Below are 23,545 nucleotides of genomic sequence, written 5' to 3' on the forward strand. Positions count from 1 at the left end.
AATAAACATAGCAATCACATGGCATATAATTAACACATGACAGCTGCTTCTAACTTAGTACCAAGAAGGCAATGAGGAACAAGATTATAAATAAATTCCAACATTACATTACTTATGTACCACCACTGTGCATCTGACAGTTTATTTTTGAGTGAGTTGAAAAATAGTGTTTAGGAAATTAATCAATCATATAGAAATTATTTATTTTAGACTGAAAACAAATGGAAGATTGGATAATGGATGAAAATTTTGCACAGAATTACGGCCCAGTCATTTCACTGTCAACAAACCAATTTTGAAATTTATATTTAGTCATATTTTTTGTTTTTTAATGAAATAAAATTGTACTTCTAAATATATAACTAAAACAAGAATAGCTATATAATAATGCATTTATTTATTTAAATGATCATAATTACTTGGGTTTTTGTAAACCAATCAAAATTAAGACAGAGTCCTATATTCTGCCTGGCAGGGTACGGCCCTTGAGAGAACCATTCCGGCATTTACCTTAACCCACAAGGCAAAGGGTCGCACTTGCACACCCCTGGCTAAAAAAATAAATCAATTTAATACCCTAAATGTTCTGTAATCACTTTTATTAATCAAAAGGGAATTCTAGAAATTTATCAAAGTACGTTTCATAATGGTAATTTCTGAAAAAAAGTTTTAAATCAAATAAGTACTTGACTCACAGATGTACCATTCTTATACTTAACCCATGTAGCACAGATGGTTGGGCCAACGTTGGCCAACTGTGGGACAGTTGGTCGATGGTTGGTTGGAGCTTCCACAACCAACCAACCGCTGTCCAACTGTATATCTCGTAGTTGGGCCAACCAATATTTACAACTGTGGACCAACATCGGTTCATTGTTAATGAAATACATTAATATGCATTGTTGGGTATCATACATCAAGCCAACCGTTGTCCAACCGTTTTTCACTCCGTTGGACCAACAAAAGATACTTTTGTTGGACCAACAATGGTCCATAGTTGAGTTTACACGACTTTCATTCTCTGGGTCTAGCTTTCACAACATAATTATAATAAAATATCTGGTTTTACAATACCTTTATCAGTTCCAAAAGTTTCCAAAAGTTTTTGAAACTGATAAAGGTATTGTAAAACCAGATATTTTATATATTACAGTTCCGGGGCTACAACAATGAATTTTAATAATTATAATAATGCAAATATTTTTTAAATTACTATTCTTTAACTTATTTGCAACAATTTAAGGGGAAAGAGTAATTAATCATATAACAGTAAATTATAATAGCATTAATAATCTAACGGTAATTAATTAATCTATATTCAAATACCAGTATCCTCTCTAACTCAAAAAAAAAAAAAAAACTACTTATGATGCCTTAACAGATTAACAGAATCATATTATACTGTGTAGTATCAAAAATGTTTGAAGTATTGTGACCATTGCAACTGTCGGCTACTCTTTCACCACTTGAAAACTCTCTGTATTAACAATCACAGATAGCTCAGTGGTAAGGTAAGAGGCTCATAAGTCGAAGGACCCGGGTTCAAGACCCGTCTGGGCCAAAAAATTTTGTTCCAGCTTTTTTTCAAAATTTGTTTTTATGAACTATTTAATCAATTTACTCAACTAATAATTATGCTTTTCGTACTAAATCTTTATTATTTTGTGTGAAATAATTTTGGTTGGGCCATTGTTGGACAAAGGTTGGCTGGAAAACAGTTTAAAGAGGTGACATTTCTACCGTTGGCCAACTGTGTGGCTACACAATTTACCAACGTTGGCCCAACCATCTGTGCTACATGGGAAGTAAATTTCTTTTTCACCACAGACCACACTATGATTTTTTTAGCTTTTTTACATACGTTAATTGGTGGCTGAAAGTTACGTTTTGCTGGCCATGCCAGCTGTCATTGTCATTTGGGGACCGAGCAGGTTTTTACATCCCTAGGGCCGCAAAATCAGCTGACTTTGCCTTACAAAAAAAAAATCAGTTAATGTTGTTGTTAAAATCAGCTGAAAAAGCCGCTTACTTTCTTAAAACATGAATGCATATTAAATACACAGTTAGTATCCATAGCAAGGCAATAAAATAGTTTTATTGTCACCGCTGCTTAGCAACTATTTATTATTATTTTTGCTGATTCCTCAAATTATTTATTCTTATAACCTTAAAGTTGTAGTTGTGTTGACTATCAGTGTGCATTAGTATTGTGGTGAATAGTGGTAATAGGGTACGGTATAGTGTGGTGAAAATAGCGTTCGTACCACGGACCGAAATGGTTTTGCAACTCTCGATGGTTTTAAGTTCTTGAAATCTCAAGCCGGCAAAACTTTATTTTCGGCCTTAGGTACGAAATATACTATTTATTTTTAATTGCTTGGCTTGTGAATTTAACCATATAAATTTCACATTGTAACTTAACTTCAAATAGTTTATTAATTGTTAATGTTGGCATAAAGAATTATGACTTACTCTATTAAGATGCACAATATATACGGTTGGTGGTTGGTTCTATGTGTTACCAAATAGCGTTAAAATATGTTTTAAAACACTATATTTTCAGAAATCCTCTCGGGGAAGGCCCCGGACCCCCCAGTTGTTTGTTATATATATTGCACCCCCCTGTTCCAAATCCTGCAGGCGCCCATGAATGACCGGCCTGATAGACCTATCAAATGCAAAATGGCATGATGCTACCTCACTCGGTCAGATTAATACTATTACAAAGATACTTATAATTAAATACATCACATGCGATAAAAGATTCTAGTACTAAACTATATCCTACTCATTATAAATGCTTAATCCTAAAATGGATCTCCTTATTCATATTGCTTACATCTTTCTTTCACCGCTCTGCAAACCTTGATATCCATTTGTCTTCAGTCAGCTGATCAACAACTGACTGTTTTTTGTTGATTCAGCTGTCCATTTGTTGATGGCTATTTCTCTAGTTTATCCTTTCCACAGCCTTCAGTTCCAGAGTTTATGTAGACACCTCTGTCTGGGTTCTTGATCTTATTCTCTTCTGGCCTCCAACATTGTTGGTCACAGTATTGTCAAATTTAGCTATTGTTGAAGACATTTTCTTCACATGGTTTGGCCAGTCTTGTTGGCTTCAGGCTGATGATGTCAGTATCTTCCACGGCTCTCTAAACTTCCATTTATAACCAAAAGTCTCCACTATGTTTTAGTTTTCTTAGCAAGAGTACGGTACGGATTGGGGTGATTTTGATGAATTAGCTAACTAATTCTTTGGTTGCTAAGCCTTTTTCAGGATCTTAAACTCCAGGACTTCTACAGATTGAACCTTATAGAACAGAGCAATTCATTTTATTCTGTCCAGTCCTAGTCCATGCACTATTGTATGTGTTAACTGATCTAAAATTTGAGTCGATTGAATAAATATAGTAATTTGTTTCTATAGAAACAGAAATTGTTGTATAATTGTTCAATTTCAATGGGATATAAAACTGTTAAACTCTATTCATTAACCTGCCCCATCATAGTTTCTGCTAACTCCATGGAAAGCCAAGCCCCGTTTAATGGTTCCCTAAGTTTTATGGATATTTACAAAAAGTTCAATTCACAAACCGTAACTGATATTTTATAATAAATCTACTTTCATAATCAGTATAGTGAAAATCAGACAAGATTTCTCTGCCTCACTGCCTCAGTCTTACGTTATGTTCAACTTAGTTATGGTCAACTTTGTTCTGTGGAAACTATTTTTGAATATGGTATTTGAAATATTTGTAAAATACAGTAGAACCTTGATAAGAAGACTCATGGGGATTGTAAAATAAGACTTGTTATCAAGGTTGACTTCTTATAGAGGTTTGTAATAACATGTGATTAGGGGTAAAATAATTTTAAGGAGATTTGAAAATAACACTTATTATCAAGGGCGACTTGTTATCGAGGGTCTTCTTATCAAGGTTCCACTAATGCTTGTATCTCAAATTAAAGCATGTTTTTTGGCATTCAATGTTTAATTGAAATTAAGTAACATAATTAAACTTTGCATTATATCTATTTCTCCTTTCAGTGAAAGTTTTAAAGATCATTATTCAATATACATTTATTTATATGGTTTATTGAAGGTTTAAGGACCAGATATGAGTCTTGGTGAATTATTTCCACCAAAGGGCTTTGTAAAGCATATAGCTAATCTAATCTTATATCTAATAATATCTAATCAAATTCTCTGTTGTTGAACCAAGTAATCTTAGCCAGTAACAAAGCTGTCATTTTATTCATTCAACACTCGTTGTTCACTCATATTTGCTTTAAAATATGCACTTTGGTATTTCAGCGTATTAAACAAAATAATCTAATCTACTATATTTACTAAATGGTTACATCTTTCTAGGATGTACAATTTGGGATTGCTTTATCAGCTTGCAGCCACACTAATCGACATGTTTTTAAATAATTTGTACTTGTTTCAGCTCATCATTTTCATTTTGCTGAGCGTCATAGTCACAGTACACTCTAAAGTGAGGCCTTGTGATGCTGAAGGAAAGGACCTCCACATCCTGTCAGAAGCCAGGACCTTGAGTCGCTTGGGAAACGGTCCAGGACAACCAATCAGGGGAGTCGCAAGTGGAAGCATAGGGCAACTCCACGGCACAGGAGGATCTTCCAACGGTGGATCCGGCATAATCCATGGAGGTAGTGGCTTTAGCAATAATCAGTTTTTAGATCAATCAAAAAGTAATCTGTTGACACAAAGATTTAGTAATCTAGCTCACAAACATGGGATTGGTATAAAAGGCGGTGCTAATGGAAACATTAATCAATCTCAATTAAATGGAGGAACTGTAAGTGCATTAGCTGGGTCTCCAGCAATTTTGAATCAAGGAACCTTTGGAAGTGGATTAGCAAGCTCTCAAGTTACAGGATCAGGAGTTTTCGGCCACAAGCACAAGCCTCACAGTGTTCCAGGGAGTGGAATAGGAGGAAACTTACACCATTCTCATCATCTTCATCATCATGGAATTATTGGGAGTCAAATTTTTGGAGGTGGAGGAACTCTTGGTCACCACCACTTGAGTCATGAAGGATTTAATTCTTTGAATGCAGGATCTGGAGGTGTTTCAGGACTCGGTCAAATTGGAGGTCATCTTGGTGGCTTAGGATTGTTTCAGGGGAGTGCTGTTGGTGGTGGAGCAGGAGGTACCATGGGTCATTTTGGTCTCGGAAATAATAGGCCACATCTTGGGCTGATAAACAGCAACACAAATCAACCAAGTGTATCGAACAACTTGATGAACGTTGGGCCACAATCGACTCTCAGACCTACTCAGGGCCAAGGTTTGTTGTCATTTATTTATAACCGACCTGGACTAGGCGGTGGAATATTGAATGGGAATGGGCAAAGTTCAGGAGGTATTTTTGGCCAAGGTTTGGGTCTGATCCATAATAATAATGGTGTTAACCCAGAAGATGGCGGGGCTGTTAATCAATACGGGGTCGGAACTAACTCTGGACAAACAGGCCATCAAGGAGGTTTGGGTCTTATACATAACATTCATGGTATAGGCCCTGGAGTTGGCGGGGTTCATCAGTATGGAAGTGGGACTAGCTCAGGGCAAGCAGGCCCTCAAGGAGGTTTGGGTCTTATCCATAACATTCATGGTATAGGCCCTGGAGTTGGCGGGGTGCATCAGTATGGAAGTGGGACTAGCTCAGGGCAAGCAGGCCATCAAGTAGTACATATAGGCTCACCTGGTGGCTCAAACTACCAGGACGGAGGTGGAGTTGGTGCTGGACATGTTACAAATCATTTACATCAAGGAGGGATAACTTCTCAAGGACAATCATCAGCATTTAATAATGGTGGAGGAGTATTCTACGGACATCAACGTCCTCAAGGTGTCGTGTATCAAGTTCACTGGAGCCAGCCTGGAGGATATGGTGGTACAGGAGCTGTGAATTCTGGCAACTCTTTTTACCAAACCCATCAAGGTACAGCAACTGGTGTCAGTGGTACTCAAAACTTAAATGGCAACCAAGGTGGTCAAATCCAAATTACAAATGGCTACAATCAACTTGGCCAGACAAGTCAGATTCAAGGTTCTTTTATAAATGGTGGTGCCAACCAACAAGGGACATTGACCAGTCATTTAGGTAACTCTTTCCAAACTCAGGGGCACCAGCTAAGCAGCGGTGCAAACACACAACACACAGGAAATACAGGTTCAACTGGAAGCTTCTCTGGTTCCGGTGCCAACTCTCATGGAATTTCAGGGCAAGGATATGGTAGTTTTGGGGGACAAAATATTGGAACAAGCAATGGCATTCCAACTAGTTCTAATTCTAATACTGTTGCAGCTACACATGCACAAGGATCAAATGGCCAAGTTGTCAGTATTGGTAGTGGTTCTGCTTCAGGTATTTCCACAGGATCTTCTCAAAGTCAAGGTTCCAGTGGACAATCGCAAAGTACACATAGTGGGTTGTACTCTGGGACAAACCTTGGACAGGTCAATAGTGTGGGAAGTGGATACTACTCTGGATCATCAGGCTCAGTCAATTCTTACGGTTCAGGAACAACTGCTCAGGTGCTAGGGGGTGGTGGACAGTACCTTGCCACAAGCGGGGGTTATGGAGGAAACAACTTAAATGGAGTTCAAAGTTCAAGTTCAAATTTGGGTCAAGGATCTAGTTTTGGAAGTGCTTCCGGGAGCACTGCAGGAGGTGTATCACATTCTACACAGAGTGGACTGCACTCCTCTGGTGTACAAAATGGACAGTTTTCCACTATGGGAAATGAATACTATTCAGGATCGTCAGGCAACTCTGTCGGATCACACGGTTCAGGAACAACTCAGACACAGGGAGGGGGGCAGTATTTTGTTGTGAACGGAGTTCATGGTCAGACAGGGAATTCAAATTCCCTTGCTCAAGCTTCAAGTTCGAATATGCAGAATCTAGGAAACAGTGGGAGTCAATATAGCAGTGCAGGTTCAAGTATCGGTACTCAACAAAGTCAAGGAAGTAGTGGCCAACAGTATGGTGGATATCAAACAGGAACAAATGCAGGCTTGGCAGGAAGCCAATTCCAAAATAGTGGAACATCACCAATTCAAGGCGGAGCTGGTGTTGGGCAGACATCAAGTATCGTCGGCGGCTACTTCACAGGATCGAATTCTGACTCAAGCTTTGCAACAAGTTCAGCCTCACAAACGCAAGGAAGTAGTAATCACTTGTCCAGTGTTACAAATCAAAATATTATTTCATCAAACGCAGGAGCCTCTGGGAACACACTGTATGGATTAAGCTCACAAAATAAATCTGAAGTTTCCAATACAGCAGCATCAAGTGTCAGTACAGCAGGAGGGGGATCACACTCTTCAACAAACAACTACGGTGGGACTTTCTTGGTTGCCTCACATGGACATTCAACAAACACACAACCTGCTTGGCCCCAGAGGAAGCCTGTTAACCAGCCTGGGGTAATCTTTGAAGGAAATTTAGGTGTTATTGACTCTCAAGATAACAAGAAACAAAACAGCGGCATTCAGAATTCTATGTTTGCTGATGAGTACGTTGAATCCGATTCAGATGGACAAAGTGCTGAAACAGGATCAGGAACAGGAGTTTCTGGTGGCAGTGGTTCGTTTGTTGCCAGTGGAAACTTATCAGGCAACAAAGTATCACATGCTGGGGGATCATTCAGTTCAAGCTCCTCTATTGCAGGAAATCAGCAAGAACAAAACTCTGCTGGCATTGACAGCGGAATCTACCACATTGGTGCTACAGGAGGATTAGGAGGTGGCGGACAATATGCCAGTTCAAGTGGGGACACTTCACAATTACAGAATTCTCAATCACAAGGAGTTCAGGCAGGTCACACTAGCACAAACTCTCAATATCAAGGAACTGCTTCAAGCAATTTAGGTGATGGAGGGGGTTCAGGAATTAGCGGACAATTTACCAGTCCGGGTGGGAGCACTTCACACTTGCAGGGCTCACAATCACATGGAACCCAGGTTGGTCAAACTAGCCCAAGCTCTGAATATCAAGGAACTGCTTCAAGCAATTTTGGTACCACAGGAGGATCAGGAGTTAGTGGACAGTATGCAGGAGCTCAGGCAGGTCACACCAGCCCAAACTCTCAATATCAAGGAACTGAATCTAGCAATACTGGTAACAAAGGAAATTCAGGAGCTGGTGCGCAATATGCCAGTTCAGATGGGAGCTCTGGATATCAAGGAACTACAAGCAACTTTGGTAATGGAGGTGGTTCAGGAATTAATGGCCAACTATCCAGTTCAGGCGAGAGCTCTGGATATCAAGGAACTTCTGTGGGAAGTATACAATCCCCAAATCACAATAATGGGTTGACGCTAACAACATCATCCATGTCACATAATCCCCAGTCATCCAGTTTCAGCCAAGGGAGTTCAGTCTCCAGCTCTTCAAACTCTGGAGGTACTAATCATTATGAGGGATCTCTAAACGGCACAGGTGGTGAAAATCACTCCGACAGTTTAGGAATTAATGGTAATTCTAACTCAGAAAATGGTGCAGCAATTGAAACCGAGTTTTCATCCTCAAACTTGGCTGGAGCTTCAAGTTCAAGCGCTGAGGATATTTCCTCATCTTCTGAAATAGGAAATAGTGGAGTGGATAATTTGAATTCACAAAGTAGTGTTTCACAGTCTATTGATACAACTAACTCAAATCATCAAGTAGCTGGATCCACTACAGATTCAACCTCAACAGGATCTAATATCCAACCTTCCCAAAGCACAAGTAGTACTTCATCAACACAGGTGTTACTTGGAAGTAATCTAGATCAAAACAAAGATAATTCTGGAAATTACAATCTCAATGTGAACAATGGAGCATATGGAGGTAGTTCTGTTAGCAATAACCAAGCGTATAAACCATCCAGTCAACATTCTACGGCATTATTGGTTAGTAGCAATACACAGCTTGGTACGCAAGAAAATTATCCTTCAATGCACCAGGGAAACCTGGGATCTTCAAACACAAATGAAATTCATATTGCTAACAATGGAGGTGAATCCTCCCAACTCTCAGGACCCCAATCAGGTAACTCTCAATACGCTGGAGCTGATACATCAGGATCTGGTGTGTATGGCAATAACGGTAACATCGGTTTGAATAACAATAATCCTAATTCTGTACATTCATCAGGAACAAGTAACGGACAAGCGTTTGGATCACATGGCACATTCTCCTCCAGCCAGCAATCTGGATCAGCACAGTTTGGCTCAGGATCATCTTTGTCTCAGAATAATCAAGGAGCCCAAAATTTAGAAGGTACTGTAGGAATAATTAACCAAGGTCAATCTAGCGGAATGAATAACCTTGAACAATCTTACACTTTGAAACCAACACAAGGGGGAAGTTCGAATGTTGAAGGTACTTACGTCCACAATGGACAACAATCTGGAGGAAACTTACAAGTCGTAAAACAGCCTGTTACTTCATCAGGCATACTTTCCTCTCATGGCCAAGACCAATTAAGCGGTAGTAGTTCGACTAACATAGATTCACACACAATGAAACACCAAGAAGGCTATGGGTCAGCAGGTTTTATGGCTGGATCAGGGAGTAACACTCACAATGAAGCCTCTCTTAGTGGAAATTCGGGAAGCACAATTCATACCCAAGCTCAACTTCAATCAGGGGCTGGAGCTTCCCTCTACAAACAAAGTCAAGGATCCCTCCAATTCTCTCAATACGTGAACCCGCAGTATACTCAGAGATACGTTATCGTTCCTGGAATGGTCCCTTTCAATATGGGTCCTTCAACTCTTAGTGTTGACAAAAATGGCCAACAGACAAAGTACACAGTAGTACATACTGAAGATGGTTCTTATTTCATCAATAATCCCCTGGAGACAGGCCAGGCAATGGGACACCAAGGGAGTGGAGCATTCCAAAGCTATTACATTGACCCTACTACTGGTGCTACATTTGCAGGTTATGTTGATAATCACCCTGTTTCTCTGTCGGGTGACATTCAACAGGTGGATTTAACTGGAGACATATCTGGACATTTGGGAAAGCAAGGGAATTTCCAAGGACTGTTGAGTATCCCGAGTAGAATAGTTGGAGTGATCAGTGGAGTGGGGAATTCTCTAAAGGGATTCGTTAGCCAAGGTATTAGCGGTGGGTTCCAAGGTAATGCTGAACACAACGGAGAAGTGAGTTTTGAAGGGAGTGTTTCCAACTTTCCTGCGATTCATGGCTCAATCCATGGGAACTTTGAAAACCACATTTCAGGATCAGGATCGGTGGAGGGAAGTGCTGAGAGAATGCTGCCAAAACGTAAAGTTCTTGCAGAAGCTAGATCTGCTGCACATTCTGTGAAGAGAGATGAATCAAAACGTTTTTTTTAAGCAACATTTTCTATTTTAACAACTAAGCTTCTTTAAATTATTTTTTTAGTTACTTATACCATATTACAATTCAAGTAAATGTTTAGTATTATTACAGTAGAAAACCAATTGTAAAATTTAATATGCTATTTTGGATATTTTTGTTTGTCAAAACACTTCCTAAACATATGATTGAATAATCTTCGAGAGGTTGTTATTTTGATTAATACCTACAACTTTGGTCCGACTAATATCCGGCTCAAATGACCAAATCCTCGACAGTATTCTTTTAAACCTAATTGTACCATATATATATCTACCATACAATATCATTGAAGTGAACTACACCAGTTAAACTTTAATACTGACGAATTTCCATGAAGAAATTAGTTGAGCATTCTTCATTATAAAACAAAAAAATATGCCCATAACAATTAATTTATATAAAAAAAATTTGTTCGCTCTAAATGGTACAACTGTTTGAGTGAATGATTATGATTTATTGTAATGAGAATTGTTATAAAAACATAGATTAATCAAAAGTAGGATTATAAATGACATGTAAATAAATTTATTTGTAGTAAAATAGTCTACATTTATCTCCTCTAATCCATTCATATTTACATGCAACAACTAAATGAAGGGATATTTACTAGTTTAGTCGAGATTAAAATTGAGAAAATCTTTTGCTGGCTTCTAGCATATACTAGCGTCAGTGATCTTCTTCTTTTTGTAATACAAATATTTGATAAGGACAACCAAGAAATAAATTCCTTGGATTTTGATATGATGGTATGATCAGTAAACAAATACTGTATATTTAAAATAGTGTGAGACTTCACTTTTAGTGGATAATGAAGCTCTTATTCATTTTTCAAACATTATTTCAACACTAAAAATCACATTAGTAGTATTATTTCATGAGGAATGAAAACTAAGTGTGGTATGGTATATTTTTATTTACATATAAATAATACACAAATTGTAACAGTTCCAAATTTTACCAAAATAGTTATTACTCGTTGATTTTTTTTTAATTTTGTAAGAAGGGAAAGTAATCAAGAAGCTGAATAGGTATATAAATTAAAGGTATTTTTAACATAATTTAGCGTGAAATTGTCATCTAGCCATTTTGATAACTTTTTACTTGCACAAATGTTGTGAAAGAAAAAAAACATGTTCTTGTTGGCTAGGTAAGTCTGATATTTCCATTGGAAATTCATATTTTTTATATTTAACCATGACCAAACACATTGTTTTAAAATATTTTGCTTAATTTTCCATTTCTCTGACAAAGCTCTTACAAATATAATTTCAAAATTTCAAAAATCAAAGTATAAGTTTCTCTCTCGCCAGTATTGAATGTAATATGTAATAGCAAGGATAACACTGAACAGTAAAATCAAACCGACAATTGTGGTGACAAAGAAATGGCCTCCTTTTTTCCTTTGGGGTGACTCTTGGTTGAAAAGAAGTAAGTAAAGATTTTCCCACAAGGTTTCTCTTTCTTTAAGTAAAGAGACGTGAACCATTTCCAGCTTTTCGTCAATGATTAGATGATTGTTAATAGATGGTGTGACTGGATCCCATTTTGTGTCACTTGAATCTTCTTGCAAAGGAGTTGGATTCCTATAAATAAAATTAGTTAACTGCTATTGTTAACTATAGGCCTATAATTATTATATAAACAAATGGCAAAGATTAGATTTCCATAAGAATAACACAGGAACATTAATTAAGGCCTTCTACAGCACAACCCTTTGTTAAAATCATTATGAAAACTTAATGTTTTACTTTCTTATTTTGTAGCCTGAATAATGAGTATACCAAATGTCAGCCTTCTGCCTTGTCGGAAAGCTGGAGAATTAGTGATGAATGCGTTTGTAAGTCCTTTCACTTTTATGTTTTTTAGGTGAACTTACAATAATCGCATAGATAAAGTACTTCTACATCAAGATCTAAACTATGCATGAATCTATAAAATGCATAAAATTTATCACTCACCCATGAATGGCAAAATTGGTCCATAAGTTTACTACTTTTTCCATCATCTCCATCGATCTTGGGTAGGAGGAGAAATTGTTGTGGTTTGCTATAGTGTAATTTCTGTAGAATATATATCCTAGTTCATCCCCGTGACCAACACCTGAAATAAAAAAAAAATATAGTAAGAAATGAAACTATATTGGCTTTATTGGAGTTAACTATCAATCAATCAATTAATTGATTAAGATGGGGACGCCACTATGTGCGTATTTTAACGCAAATATGAGTGAAGGATGAGTGGTGCGATCTTGTAGGCTTGTTAGTGACTAAGGCCGACATATTCCTTTGACACAGCTGTTAATTAATAGCCCATACAACAGCTAATGGCAACTAAGGGACCTAAAGTTTATATCGGAAACAGAACCACATTTTTGCCTTGGTATTAACGAATTGGTCTAATTATCAGGATATTATTGCGGATAGTAGTAGCACCCATTAGTGCGGACATTAATTCACACCATGGAGTATAGCATCCACAGCGCATGCCAATAAATATCCACAATTCGTGACCTCCTAGTAGCTGGTTTACAGGACGACGCCACCGTCCCCCCTATCATTCTACCCTTATAAAGGAAGATATTTTGATTAACAGAGACTCAAACATTTGTTATGAGAGCCTTTTGGTGGCCAAGATAAAATGTGGTTACTTTTCCTACCATAGATGTTTTATCCAACCTAGTGAAGACCTTAGAGTGTACAGACAGTACAAGATAAGACCCATGTACATGAAAATGCAATTTATGAGTTATGATCTGGACTATATGTATTCGACATTCGTTACTATAATCAGTATTGACATCAGTCATCAGGAGTAAAGATATCTCCATGTTATTAACATTTTACAAATTATGATTTTACGAATTATGATCTGTACTGTATTATATATATGTATATTTATTTATGTATTTATTATATGTATATTTATATATATGTTAATATTCTACATTCTTTGGTTCAGTATAATCAGTATTGACACCATCAGTCATCACAAGTAAAGATCTCTCCTATTTATTCAAAATCATTTTAAGCAAGACATGTAGTAGGTGTACATAAGAGTTAAAATTATAAATGTACTAGTACTATAGGGGGAGAAAGTAAAAAGATTATAGACACTAATAACTATACATTACCAGGCTTATACAGGCTTATACATTACCTGACAACTTGATAGATTTGTACGAATGAGTTGCCTGAAAGTCTCCTTCAAATGTAAAGTAGTACAGATAAACAGGTGCTTTTTCACTCAGTGCCTCGGCAGATTTGAGGATGCTAAAGGCGAACGTTCTGTCCGTAGCAAACTGAAAAATATTTCTAATTTATTAAAACAGGCTTATGGGTTGCAAATAAATGAAGGAATGGTTACAAGAAAGAGTCTTAAACTGAATCTAAGCTGTCAATGTGCGTACTGTATTAACAATTCCATAAGCCTTCATTTGACCAAAATTAACTTACGAAATTCTGAGCCAAATTTTCAGATAACATAACGATGAAGTGTTTCCAGACCTACGTATATCTCTATGAACTTTTTTCTTATTTTAGTTATAGAATCATATCCTGAGAGATTGTCGTGCTATTAAAAATCACCTTGTGTAATGAAGACATATAAATCAATATCCAGCGGTAGGAAAATGAATTCTGATAATAGATTTAATTAGATACTAAAACTTTACATTATTGGTAAAAAAATGTTTCATGTAAATTTAGTTTCTTGGACTGAATATTCACCTCTACGAATCCATTTAGTGCTGCATATATTGAAGTATTTTGTCCAAAGTAGCAGTCCCCAATTTGTGTGGCCATCTCATTTATTGTTGCATTGCTTGAATTCTGGAGCATGTGTTCCGGCAAGTATGAGACAATTGCTTGCTTAATATTTTTAAGCTCATTGTCTGTAACAATGTATCAATAATAGAAATGTTTGTATGTAATTTATTACCTTAAAAGTGTCAGCAATAACATAAACTAGTTTATAATACTAATACATACCTAAAGTCGGGACCACGTAAGTTTGCAGTTGGTGGCAGCCAATCGCAAGACAAGGCTAGTGCTACGTTGCCACATCGCCTGTTGACAACACTAATTAAAATACTAAAAAATATTTTCAAATCAGCTGGTATTATTAGATTTGGCAACACCGCAGGGTTCTCATTGGTTCATTCAAAACCATAAGGTAAATAGGCTCCTCCCTCAACTGCAAACTTACGCGGTCCCGACTGTAACTATTAATGTTTGAATTAGTTTTTACCTTTGTAATTCAATTTTCACATAAATTCTTTCTTTTCAACCACTAATATTTTCAAACTGAATAATCAGGAAACAATCTATAAAAATACAGTACAGTTATTTTACATTTGTAATTAGGCTATGAATTAATGATGCTATCTTACAAAAAGTCGACGTTAGATAGTAACAAGACCAGAGTTTGGACCGTTCCCTTTCAAAACGCAAAAATTGCCACTGGCGTAAAAACACAAAAAAAAAAAAAACAGTGCACTATCATTATTAATACACTGTATATAGACACTACCTATTATTTACTATCAAAAAGTAAACGGACAATAAAAAAAAGATTCTTTTTTACAACACTAAAATAAAATTTGGAAAGCCAAAATAACTTAAATAACATCCTCACATAGTGTTTTATAGTGACCAAAGAAAGAGGTTGGCGACCTCTTTTATCTTTCATTTCCCCGTCAACATGGGACACAAAGGCCCGTGAGTGGAACGTATCCAGCAAAGCAAGGGGGGGGCCGTTATAATACAAGGGTGAACTGTACTGATAAAAAGTAGTGGCAGAAGCCACAACGTCACTGCCTTGGGCCTGAAGTCTGTAGCCACTGACTCACCAATAGTTCAAATTATAAGTTCTAAGGAACAAAAATGAGAAAACCTATTTTTTACCTCATAAGCCCCCGTTCCCATGGTCCAATCGTTCTGGTTCACCAACTCGTTCGAATGAGTTAAGGAAAGTTACATGTTTGAACCAAATTTCATCAAAATCTGATGTTTTTTGCTTGAGTTTTCATGCTAAACTTTCATATATATATAAATTTTAATATATATTTGTAATTTGGTTATTTTATATGATTATGAATTTGAATGGATGTGTTTTTGGCCTCTGGGGACATCAAAACGAAAAAGTTAATCGGTCCCGGCTACAGGTTTTACCATGGGATCTACGGTAATAGCTTAATCCCTAGATGGGAAATTTGCTAAAACACAATAATCATTTAAACTAAAAATCATCCAGCAAAACAGAACAGCACGCATACGGTTATTAAACTCAGAATTTATAAATTTACCTGTTAAGTCATTTACATACATTAGTCCCTCTCCGTTGTTGAAACCCATCATGTAAGGGACCCCACCACTCTGAGATATAAGATTCTGAGGAGAATCTGGAAGGAACACTTCTTCTCCTAAATCTGTTTCAATCGAAGGCACAAAAGGCATCGCTAATCCCTTAGACTAAACAGAAAAAGAAGAAAACAATAGTAAATTAGGTCATGTACAATGTTTTTGAAAAACTTTTGATGATTACCTATATTTTCCATCCTACTCCCTAACTAAAACTCAATACAACTATACTGTACATTAAATTAACTAAAACTCGACATATACCTAAATATAATTATTAGTCTAATGCCTCCAAGCTGTTCTGGACCAAACCACAACACACTCAAACTCGCCTAAAAACCAAATAATGATTTTTTAGTTTGTTACGAACAGAATTTGAAAGGTTTTCCTCCCTTAGGGAGTTTGTAGATATGTGTTATGTATTTCATTCTGATGACTTTTCCTATTTTTCAATTCAATTTAGGTTGCGACAATCAGATCTTACCTTGTTAGGTTTATAGTTTCAGACATTTTTAAAGATATTTTTTTTTTTATAAACAGGCGTGCTGTAATGATTTTATAGTATATGATACGTTCTAGCTCTTCACGATGCTGAAAGTACATATAACTTACATATTCACACAACATATAGTACAATACTATATAGGTATTACCTAAACAGAGTAATTTGATTTATGATGTTAGTTGACAAACTTCTGAATATGAAGGAAAAACTGAGTGGTAGAAAATTTGCTAACTTAACAAATCCATCAAACAATAAAGATTATTTAGTAATCCAAAATGCTTGCTTTGGATAAATGGTGAGGAAATCGACCAAAGTGGAAGTGGAAGGTAATATTCCGAAAGAGAATAAAATTTCCTACAATCTACTATTAGGCATTTTTTGAAAATACTCAAGAAAGGTAGCCTAAATTTGGCTTAAAAATAAAAAAAGTGTGAAATTTAATGTTTGCTATGTTTATTGTCTACATTGAAGACGGGGATTTTCAATTTTTTTTTTCATTTTGAGGCAATTTTTGGTACCTTTCTTGAGTATTTTCAAAAAATGCCTAATAGTAGTTTGTAGGAAATTTTATTCTCTTTCGGAATATTACCTTCCACTTTGGTCGGTTTCCTCACCATTTAAAAGTTATTTGCAAAAAAGTCAAGTAACCTCCAAATTTCTAGTGGTAAAAAAAGTTGGAGATTACTTTTTAACTTTGTACAAATAAATCTACAGTTCTGCTTGATCAATTTTGTTAAATGATGTGTCTTTGGAAGGCATAAACTCTTTAAGTTGCTTTTTCGTTTGATGCGTATTTTATAGCGGTAAGTTTAATAGTATAAAAATTATAAAGCATTAAAAATGGGTCCATCATTTGTAATAACCCTGTATATACAAAGCTTTGTTCAGCTTACTACTAAAGTCTTCTACAGCAGAGCTGTAGTTATAAATCATCGGTTATCCGACCTTGTTTCAGATTGGTTAATCCAGAGTGTACAAAAGTGTTTCGACAGGTCCAACATATACAACAACTACAAATACCAACACAGAAATTATTGACTACCTAATTAAAGCTGTAAACAAAACATACTCCTTCGACTACTGCCTGCTGCTCCGCTAGCACTGGCCCATGTATGCCCCGGAGACAGTCTACGACCTCCTGGGGGTCGTGGGTCGGACATCCCAGGGAGTCGGCCACTTTTAGGGCAAAGGTTAAAGTGGAGGGGAGGAAACAGACGTAGCCTAGGGCAGAACCACTCTGGGTGATGGCTCTATGGAACAAACCTGTAACCAACTGCATTGTAACAGCTCCGGAACTGCAATACTGACTATGGGTTCAACAACCTGTCAGCAGTTCCAAGCGGTAACAGTCAAGGTGTTACATTGGACGAGATGCCTGTTAAACACTTCCTGTGGAACAGCTGACAAGTATTGTAAAACCCAAACATGAAAAGTGTTTTGTTGTTGATTAGATACATTAACTACGGATAGAGCTAGACATTCCATTTTAATGTAAAATTGTAGCCAGTTAAGTATTAAAATGAACGTCGTTGAACCAAGTGTGCTGATGTAAATAGCAGATTTTATTATATTATATGTTACTAAATTTTAGTAACACTTTAACCAAGCTAAAATGAAAGGGCAATTTAGTAAAACGTAGTCCCATCTTTCAAGTCAAATCAACAACTCAATAACAAAAACTAAAGGAGAAAATAAAGTTTTTACCATAGTACACTCTGTGAGTGTGTTGGCAAAAATAGACTACCACATCGATGGAAAGTTTACCCTTTTTTCAAAAAGTAATGTTTTCTGTCCCTTTTTATAATGACACTGTTGATAACTCTACTTAAAGTAACACAACTCTTTTATCAAACTAATATTGTAATGTCATGAAACTATCTTCATCACAACTCAAGACAAACTGAATCAAAACATAAACAATAATAAAAATAAAGAACATATGTTAATTAGCATGTGAACATTACCAAGAAATATGACTGGTGGTTTTCTGACATGTAGCATTTAGGACACTACTGGAGACGGGTATACTGTACGAACCTTTAGCGAGAGGTGAGATGTACAAATACATCACATCGCTACCTCCAGAACTTCCCCCCACTATGGTCACTTTTGTAGGATCTCCTCCGAATTTACTGATCTCTCTCTGGATCCACCTCAACGCGGCAATCCTGTCTTTCAACGATGCATTGCCTTGAGCTTCTGAACTGTTCAGGTTCAAAAAACCTGTAAAGAGGATTACAGATTATTTTTGTTTGTTTGCTTGTTTATTTACCATTTACTCATGTTTAATTTTATCAGTAGAGTAAAGTTGTGAAGCCATATACTGATTTTTATAAATGTTATGCAAAAACAATATAGATTTCATTTTTCAGGGGAAATCTTATCTAACGCTTTGAAATATTGTTGTGAGGTATTAATTCTTGATACAAATAGACAATTAAGCAATTTTAAACCAACACAGTTGATAAATTTTTTTTACAATAAGTCTAGAAAATATGGAGTTTAAATTTATGTCAAAATAAATGCATTCTTAATGACAAAATGATTTCTTAATATGAAAATGGTGCTCTTAAGAAATAACAATACCTACAGCATTCTCTATAAATACAGCTTAATTTTATTAAAATCCGCACTAATATTTAAAGAGCCCCTGAAAATAAAGATACAGTAGACTCTCCCTCTTATCCGGACTCCTCGGGACCGAGGCCGGTTCGGATAACGGGTTTTACGGTTAAACTGACGTCCCCAAAAACTCGTTAAAACGGACAGTTTACTGTGATATTCGACTTAAATTTTGAAGAGCATTGTATTAGACAGGTGATCACTGGTCTCAAATCTTTCCCACGAGAACAGTCATTTCAGTACTGCCCACTTCCTGCCGATCTAGTCTGGTTAAACCAATGTGCTGATAAAAATTTTCCGGTTAAAGAGATTTCATTTCCGGCGAGTGTAGTTCGGTTAAACCGATGTCCGGTTAAAAGGTGTCCGGATAAGAAGGAGTCTACTGTAGAAAGAAATAATAAAGAATATCTACTTCTAAAACATTGTGCAGCTACGACATTAATGTTAACCACAAAACTTTTTATTACTCACCAAAAATACCCAATCGGTAGTTGATGTTAACTAGGATCACATCCTTCATCAAGAGGAAATCAGGACCATATTTATATGTTGAACCAGAACTTTGATAAAACTTCCCACCATGAATCCAAACTATCACTGGCATTAGCTTACCATTTGGTGGCTGAAATCAGAAGAGAATCTTAAACGTTACAAATTTGATCGGGCAAGAATAGTTCTAAGTTTTAGAACAATGTTTAGTGGGTGCTCCTTTCACATTATACAGTTTTTGCTGTACGGTTGAAAACCGAAGAACTGGACTGGGTTGTCGTGCTGTGGCCATGGCCATGCCTCAGTGGCGCATGTACGAGTTTAATGCAAGCTTTCACACTGTACGAGAGCCCAACTGTCAGTGCAAATAGTTCAGCTGTTATTATTTATTGTTACAGCTTGAATTCTCAATTGGACACTGTTTATGTTTATTGTGACATTATATAAACACATTCCTCTCGCCTTACTAAGAAACCATGTTATGACACGCCATAAAACTGTAATGAATCATCAAGAGATATATTTATTTGACTCTGCTGATGTTATTTGGTGTATTTGTGTGTTTCTAAGCCAGTGGCATTTTTTAAGTTTTGATATTTTTCTGTCAGTAGTGTTTATCATAACCTAATGATAAGGTAACAGATTGAAATTGTTAGAAATCCTGGCAACTTTTTTGTTGTTTTCGCAAGCACAATAAACCAGTCAGCTGACAGCTACCCAGAAATGTTTGCAAGATTTAACATAAAGTAAACATTTTTAGCACTAGAAATCTCTGAGTAACCAAATGCTTGTACTTTACCTTTAAATAAGGCGTAAATACATTCAGATAAAGGCAGTCTTCACTGAAGGAGATGGGGTAAGGGTTTTTCCGCCAAGGTTGAAGACAGGCAGGAGGTTCCTTAGAAGCCTTCAACACCCCCGACCATGGTATGGTTGGCTGAGGAGCCTGAAAATGCACAAATTAAACATAAATGCTAAACATATTCATTCTTGATTTAGTTTAATTTATTATGAATATGATTATTTAAGTTTACCTATATGTTTGAAGCTAATTTCGGGGAATGGTGAGTTTCTGTTTACTTAAAACACATTATTGCATACATTTTCTATCTCCAATAAGTAAATAACAATGTTTTCACAATGTTTTGGAATCTAGAATCTGATCCTGTCCTTCGTTGCCTCGGTGGTAAAGTATATTTAAAACATTACAAGAATATTACCGCACACAAATCCAGCCCAAGCCATAAAAGCACAATAAAAACCACCAACAGAAAAGTAGTACTTCATTGATTGATTATACTAATATTCTGTGGTAAGTTATATTAAATTACTACAATAGCCTACTACAGTACTAAAGTGCACAGTACCTATACTTACAGTTACACGATAAAATATACTTATAGTTATATGCTCAGTGGGTGGTTTTCATCGTGTGTTTTTATTGGGCTTGGTTTGTGTGATGTAAAAAAATTACAAGATCAGATTTTAGATCCTAAAATAGAAATTCAGATACTAATCTTGATGATAATGTCCGCAATAATGACTTAGGTAACATAATTATAGTATTTGTGTTTGTTTATAAACAAACACAACTACTATAATTATGTATTATAACATAGTTAGTGTTGAAAATGTTCCTTATAACATAAATATTTTATAAAACGTTCCTACATTAGCTGGTGTTTATAATAGAGCAATTCTTTAGCTCATCACCAGGACAAGCTAAAAGTGACTCTATTTAACACAAAAGGCAAACATTAACAAATACCCCCACTTCTTCACTTGACTTACACTAAACCATTCCATGATGAATATTTTTATTATTATTTTATTACTCTTCCATGTATTAATAAAATGACTACTAGCATCATCACAGAATACAGAATAAATTGTCATGATTAATTCACTCTCACCTTAAACCTGAGTTCTCCAGTTGGAGGGGCCGCGTAGGGGATTCCCTGGAAGCTGTAGTATTTGCGACCCAATACTGTTGTTTTGACAATTCCTTCCACACATCCTGTAGTGAGAGGGACTCTAGGAACATCTTGGGAAGTGCAGTCTGTTGCCCTTGCCAGTCTACTGGAAACATTTAAGATTAGATTGGATTGATAGCTGAAACACCAGGCTACTTATTTTAAACTGAAGATGAGTGAATGATGAGTGATGAATGAGAATGAATTAAATGACAGATTTGCTAAATGAGATCAGCTGGTTGTTGGGTCGACCATCTTTTTAAAGCCCAATTGACAAGGAGGGGATGAATTATCATACAATGACGAGATATAAAACACCCTCTTCAGAGACATCAGCTGATAGTTAGGTCTGTAAAGTTTTGAATGAAGAGTATGATAGACATTCATTCAGTCATAAATGACTTTAGGTGTATCACTTTTATTTGATGGAACACAACTAAGGCATATTCCAATCCAAATATGAATGAAAGATGAGTGTGGGGTGATAGAGATGTTTTTTTTTAGCTTTTTTAGTCAAGACCATTTTCTAAAAGTCCTAGTGATCATGTACAGGTGGTTTCAGTTCCAAATATTTATAAGCTTATGTTTTTTTATCTTATCACAATTGAACAATCAACATTTATTTGGATTGGAGAGGCACCTTCGTATGTGTTGCTGTTACTATATGTACAGGGGTTGCCCCTAGCCACTATCCTGATAGTGACCCTTTTTACCTACTAGCCTTGTGATGTTTAAAGGGGAAGAGTAGAGAAAAGGCCTGTATATGTAAGTCACGTATGTCCAGGCCATCAATGAACATGATTTCCACCACACTACGATATTTTTAGCCGTTTTACAAACGTTTATTGGAGGCCGAAAGCTACGAATTAATTGCTGTCCATTCCAGCTGTCATCGTCATTTGGGGACCGAGCAACGAGCAGGTTTTTACATCCTTAGGGCCGAAAATCAGCTGCCCGCTTGATTTCTTAAAACAATAATGCATATAAATACACAATCAGTATCCATAGCATTGCAATAGACTTGTGTTTTATTATCACCGCTGCCTAGCAACTATTTATTATTATTTTTGACTGATTCCTCAAATTATTTCTTTACATAACCTTAAAGTTGTACTTGTGTTGACTATTAGTGTGATTGTGGTGGATAGTGTTGAGTGTTAATAGGGTATAGTGGTGTGAAAAATAGCGTTCGTACCGCAGACCGAAATGGTTTTACAGCTCTCGATCCGAAAAACTATCTCGAGCCGGCAAAACCTTATTTTCGGCCCTAGGTACGAAATATACCATTCATGCTTGCTTGTGATTTGTTTTAATCAAAGTGAAGTCAAATCAAAATCTTCTAACTGCTTAATACAATATAAGGATATTCTTTGTACTTGCCTTTTCCGGCCATCCTACTAAACCGATTTTTACAATTAATTGAGAGATGTTTAACCACAGAGACAAGTGTAAACATTGAGACAAAACAGTTTAATGAAAATAGATTTTAAATAGCCTAAAAGCAGTTAAAAAGCCTAGGTTACTTTTAGTGACAATTGTAACCTGAATGAGGTAAATCATACCGTTTTTTTTTTTTTTTTTAATATGTCAGATAAAAGACAATTTAGCTCAAGTATTTTTATGATAGTACGGAAATCAATATGTTAATATCACTTCTCCAATAATTGAAAAACTTTTTCTACAATGCCTCTCCTAATGTAGTGATTACCATCAATTTATCATTTTATCTACAAACTAGGTTATATTTCAAACAACTGAACAAAATTAAACAACAGAGTTCAAACAATATTCAAGGAAAACAGTATACAGAATAAAAACAGTGATAGAATGGATAATACTGAATTGATTTAATTACAAAAATGAGACTATAATATACAAATGTAGTACAAACCTTAAAGAGAAAATAAACCAACAAAGGGTTAAAATTAATCCTCTAAGTTGGTTCATTTCTTGAGAACTGAGTGTTTTAGGAAATGCCATTGACCTTAGATAGAGATTAGAAAGGGGGTTATAAGGTTAAGATAATTATTATATCCATCAGAATTTGGGATGTCGGTATCGATATTCAATATCCAAAAATGATTATGGAATTTGATTTTTAAATAAAAACCTAAAATTGGTAGGGCAACATAATTTTTGTTAAAAGATCTATATAGGCTACTTTGTATTTGAACCTTTTTGTTATCTTTAAC

The 23,545-nt window shown here is 36.0% G+C and overlaps 2 protein-coding genes across 2 annotated transcripts; one reads left to right on the plus strand and one right to left on the minus strand.

Annotated features, from left to right (window-relative positions):
• The first annotated feature begins 2,650 nt into the window (after positions 1-2,650).
• LOC129000571 (hornerin-like) lies at positions 2,651-10,382 on the plus strand. Its single transcript, XM_054427533.1, has 3 exons — positions 2,651-2,705; positions 2,971-3,131; positions 4,452-10,382. The coding sequence occupies exons 1-3, from the start codon at positions 2,651-2,653 to the stop codon at positions 10,380-10,382; spliced, it is 6,147 nt and encodes a 2,048-aa protein (XP_054283508.1).
• A 1,169-nt stretch (positions 10,383-11,551) lies between these two features.
• Positions 11,552-23,333, minus strand: LOC129000573 (esterase E4-like). The gene is made up of 11 exons (XM_054427534.1): positions 23,245-23,333; positions 21,294-21,456; positions 20,180-20,326; positions 19,363-19,513; positions 18,307-18,492; positions 17,339-17,532; positions 15,710-15,875; positions 14,133-14,296; positions 13,564-13,705; positions 12,366-12,507; positions 11,552-11,990 (listed from the first exon to the last, which is right to left on the minus strand). The coding sequence occupies exons 1-11, from the start codon at positions 23,331-23,333 to the stop codon at positions 11,684-11,686; spliced, it is 1,851 nt and encodes a 616-aa protein (XP_054283509.1). The 3' UTR covers positions 11,552-11,683.
• Between the last annotated feature and the right edge of the window lie 212 nt (positions 23,334-23,545).

Source organism: Macrosteles quadrilineatus, unplaced genomic scaffold (assembly GCF_028750875.1).
Source record: "Macrosteles quadrilineatus isolate MER2022 unplaced genomic scaffold, UCM_ALF_1.0 Scaffold_8__2_contigs__length_117827958, whole genome shotgun sequence".
In the NCBI taxonomy this organism is placed as follows: Eukaryota; Metazoa; Arthropoda; class Insecta; order Hemiptera; family Cicadellidae; genus Macrosteles; species Macrosteles quadrilineatus.

Excerpts from the sequence above, each read along its gene's own strand:
- LOC129000571 (XM_054427533.1), top strand. The coding sequence starts at position 2,651 with ATGACCGGCCTGATAGACCTATCAAATGCAAAATGGCATGATGCTACC. Across the intron at positions 2,706-2,970 it reads GCATGATGCTACCTCACTCG|CCTTCAGTTCCAGAGTTTAT; the intron begins GTCAGATTAATA and ends TCCTTTCCACAG. Across the intron at positions 3,132-4,451 it reads GTTGGCTTCAGGCTGATGAT|CTCATCATTTTCATTTTGCT; the intron begins GTCAGTATCTTC and ends TACTTGTTTCAG.
- LOC129000573 (XM_054427534.1), bottom strand. The coding sequence starts at position 23,333 with ATGGCATTTCCTAAAACACTCAGTTCTCAAGAAATGAACCAACTTAGA. Across the intron at positions 20,327-21,293 it reads CTGGAGAACTCAGGTTTAAG|GCTCCTCAGCCAACCATACC; the intron begins GTGAGAGTGAAT and ends GTGCATTTTCAG. Across the intron at positions 18,493-19,362 it reads CTACCGATTGGGTATTTTTG|GTTTTTTGAACCTGAACAGT; the intron begins GTGAGTAATAAA and ends TCCTCTTTACAG.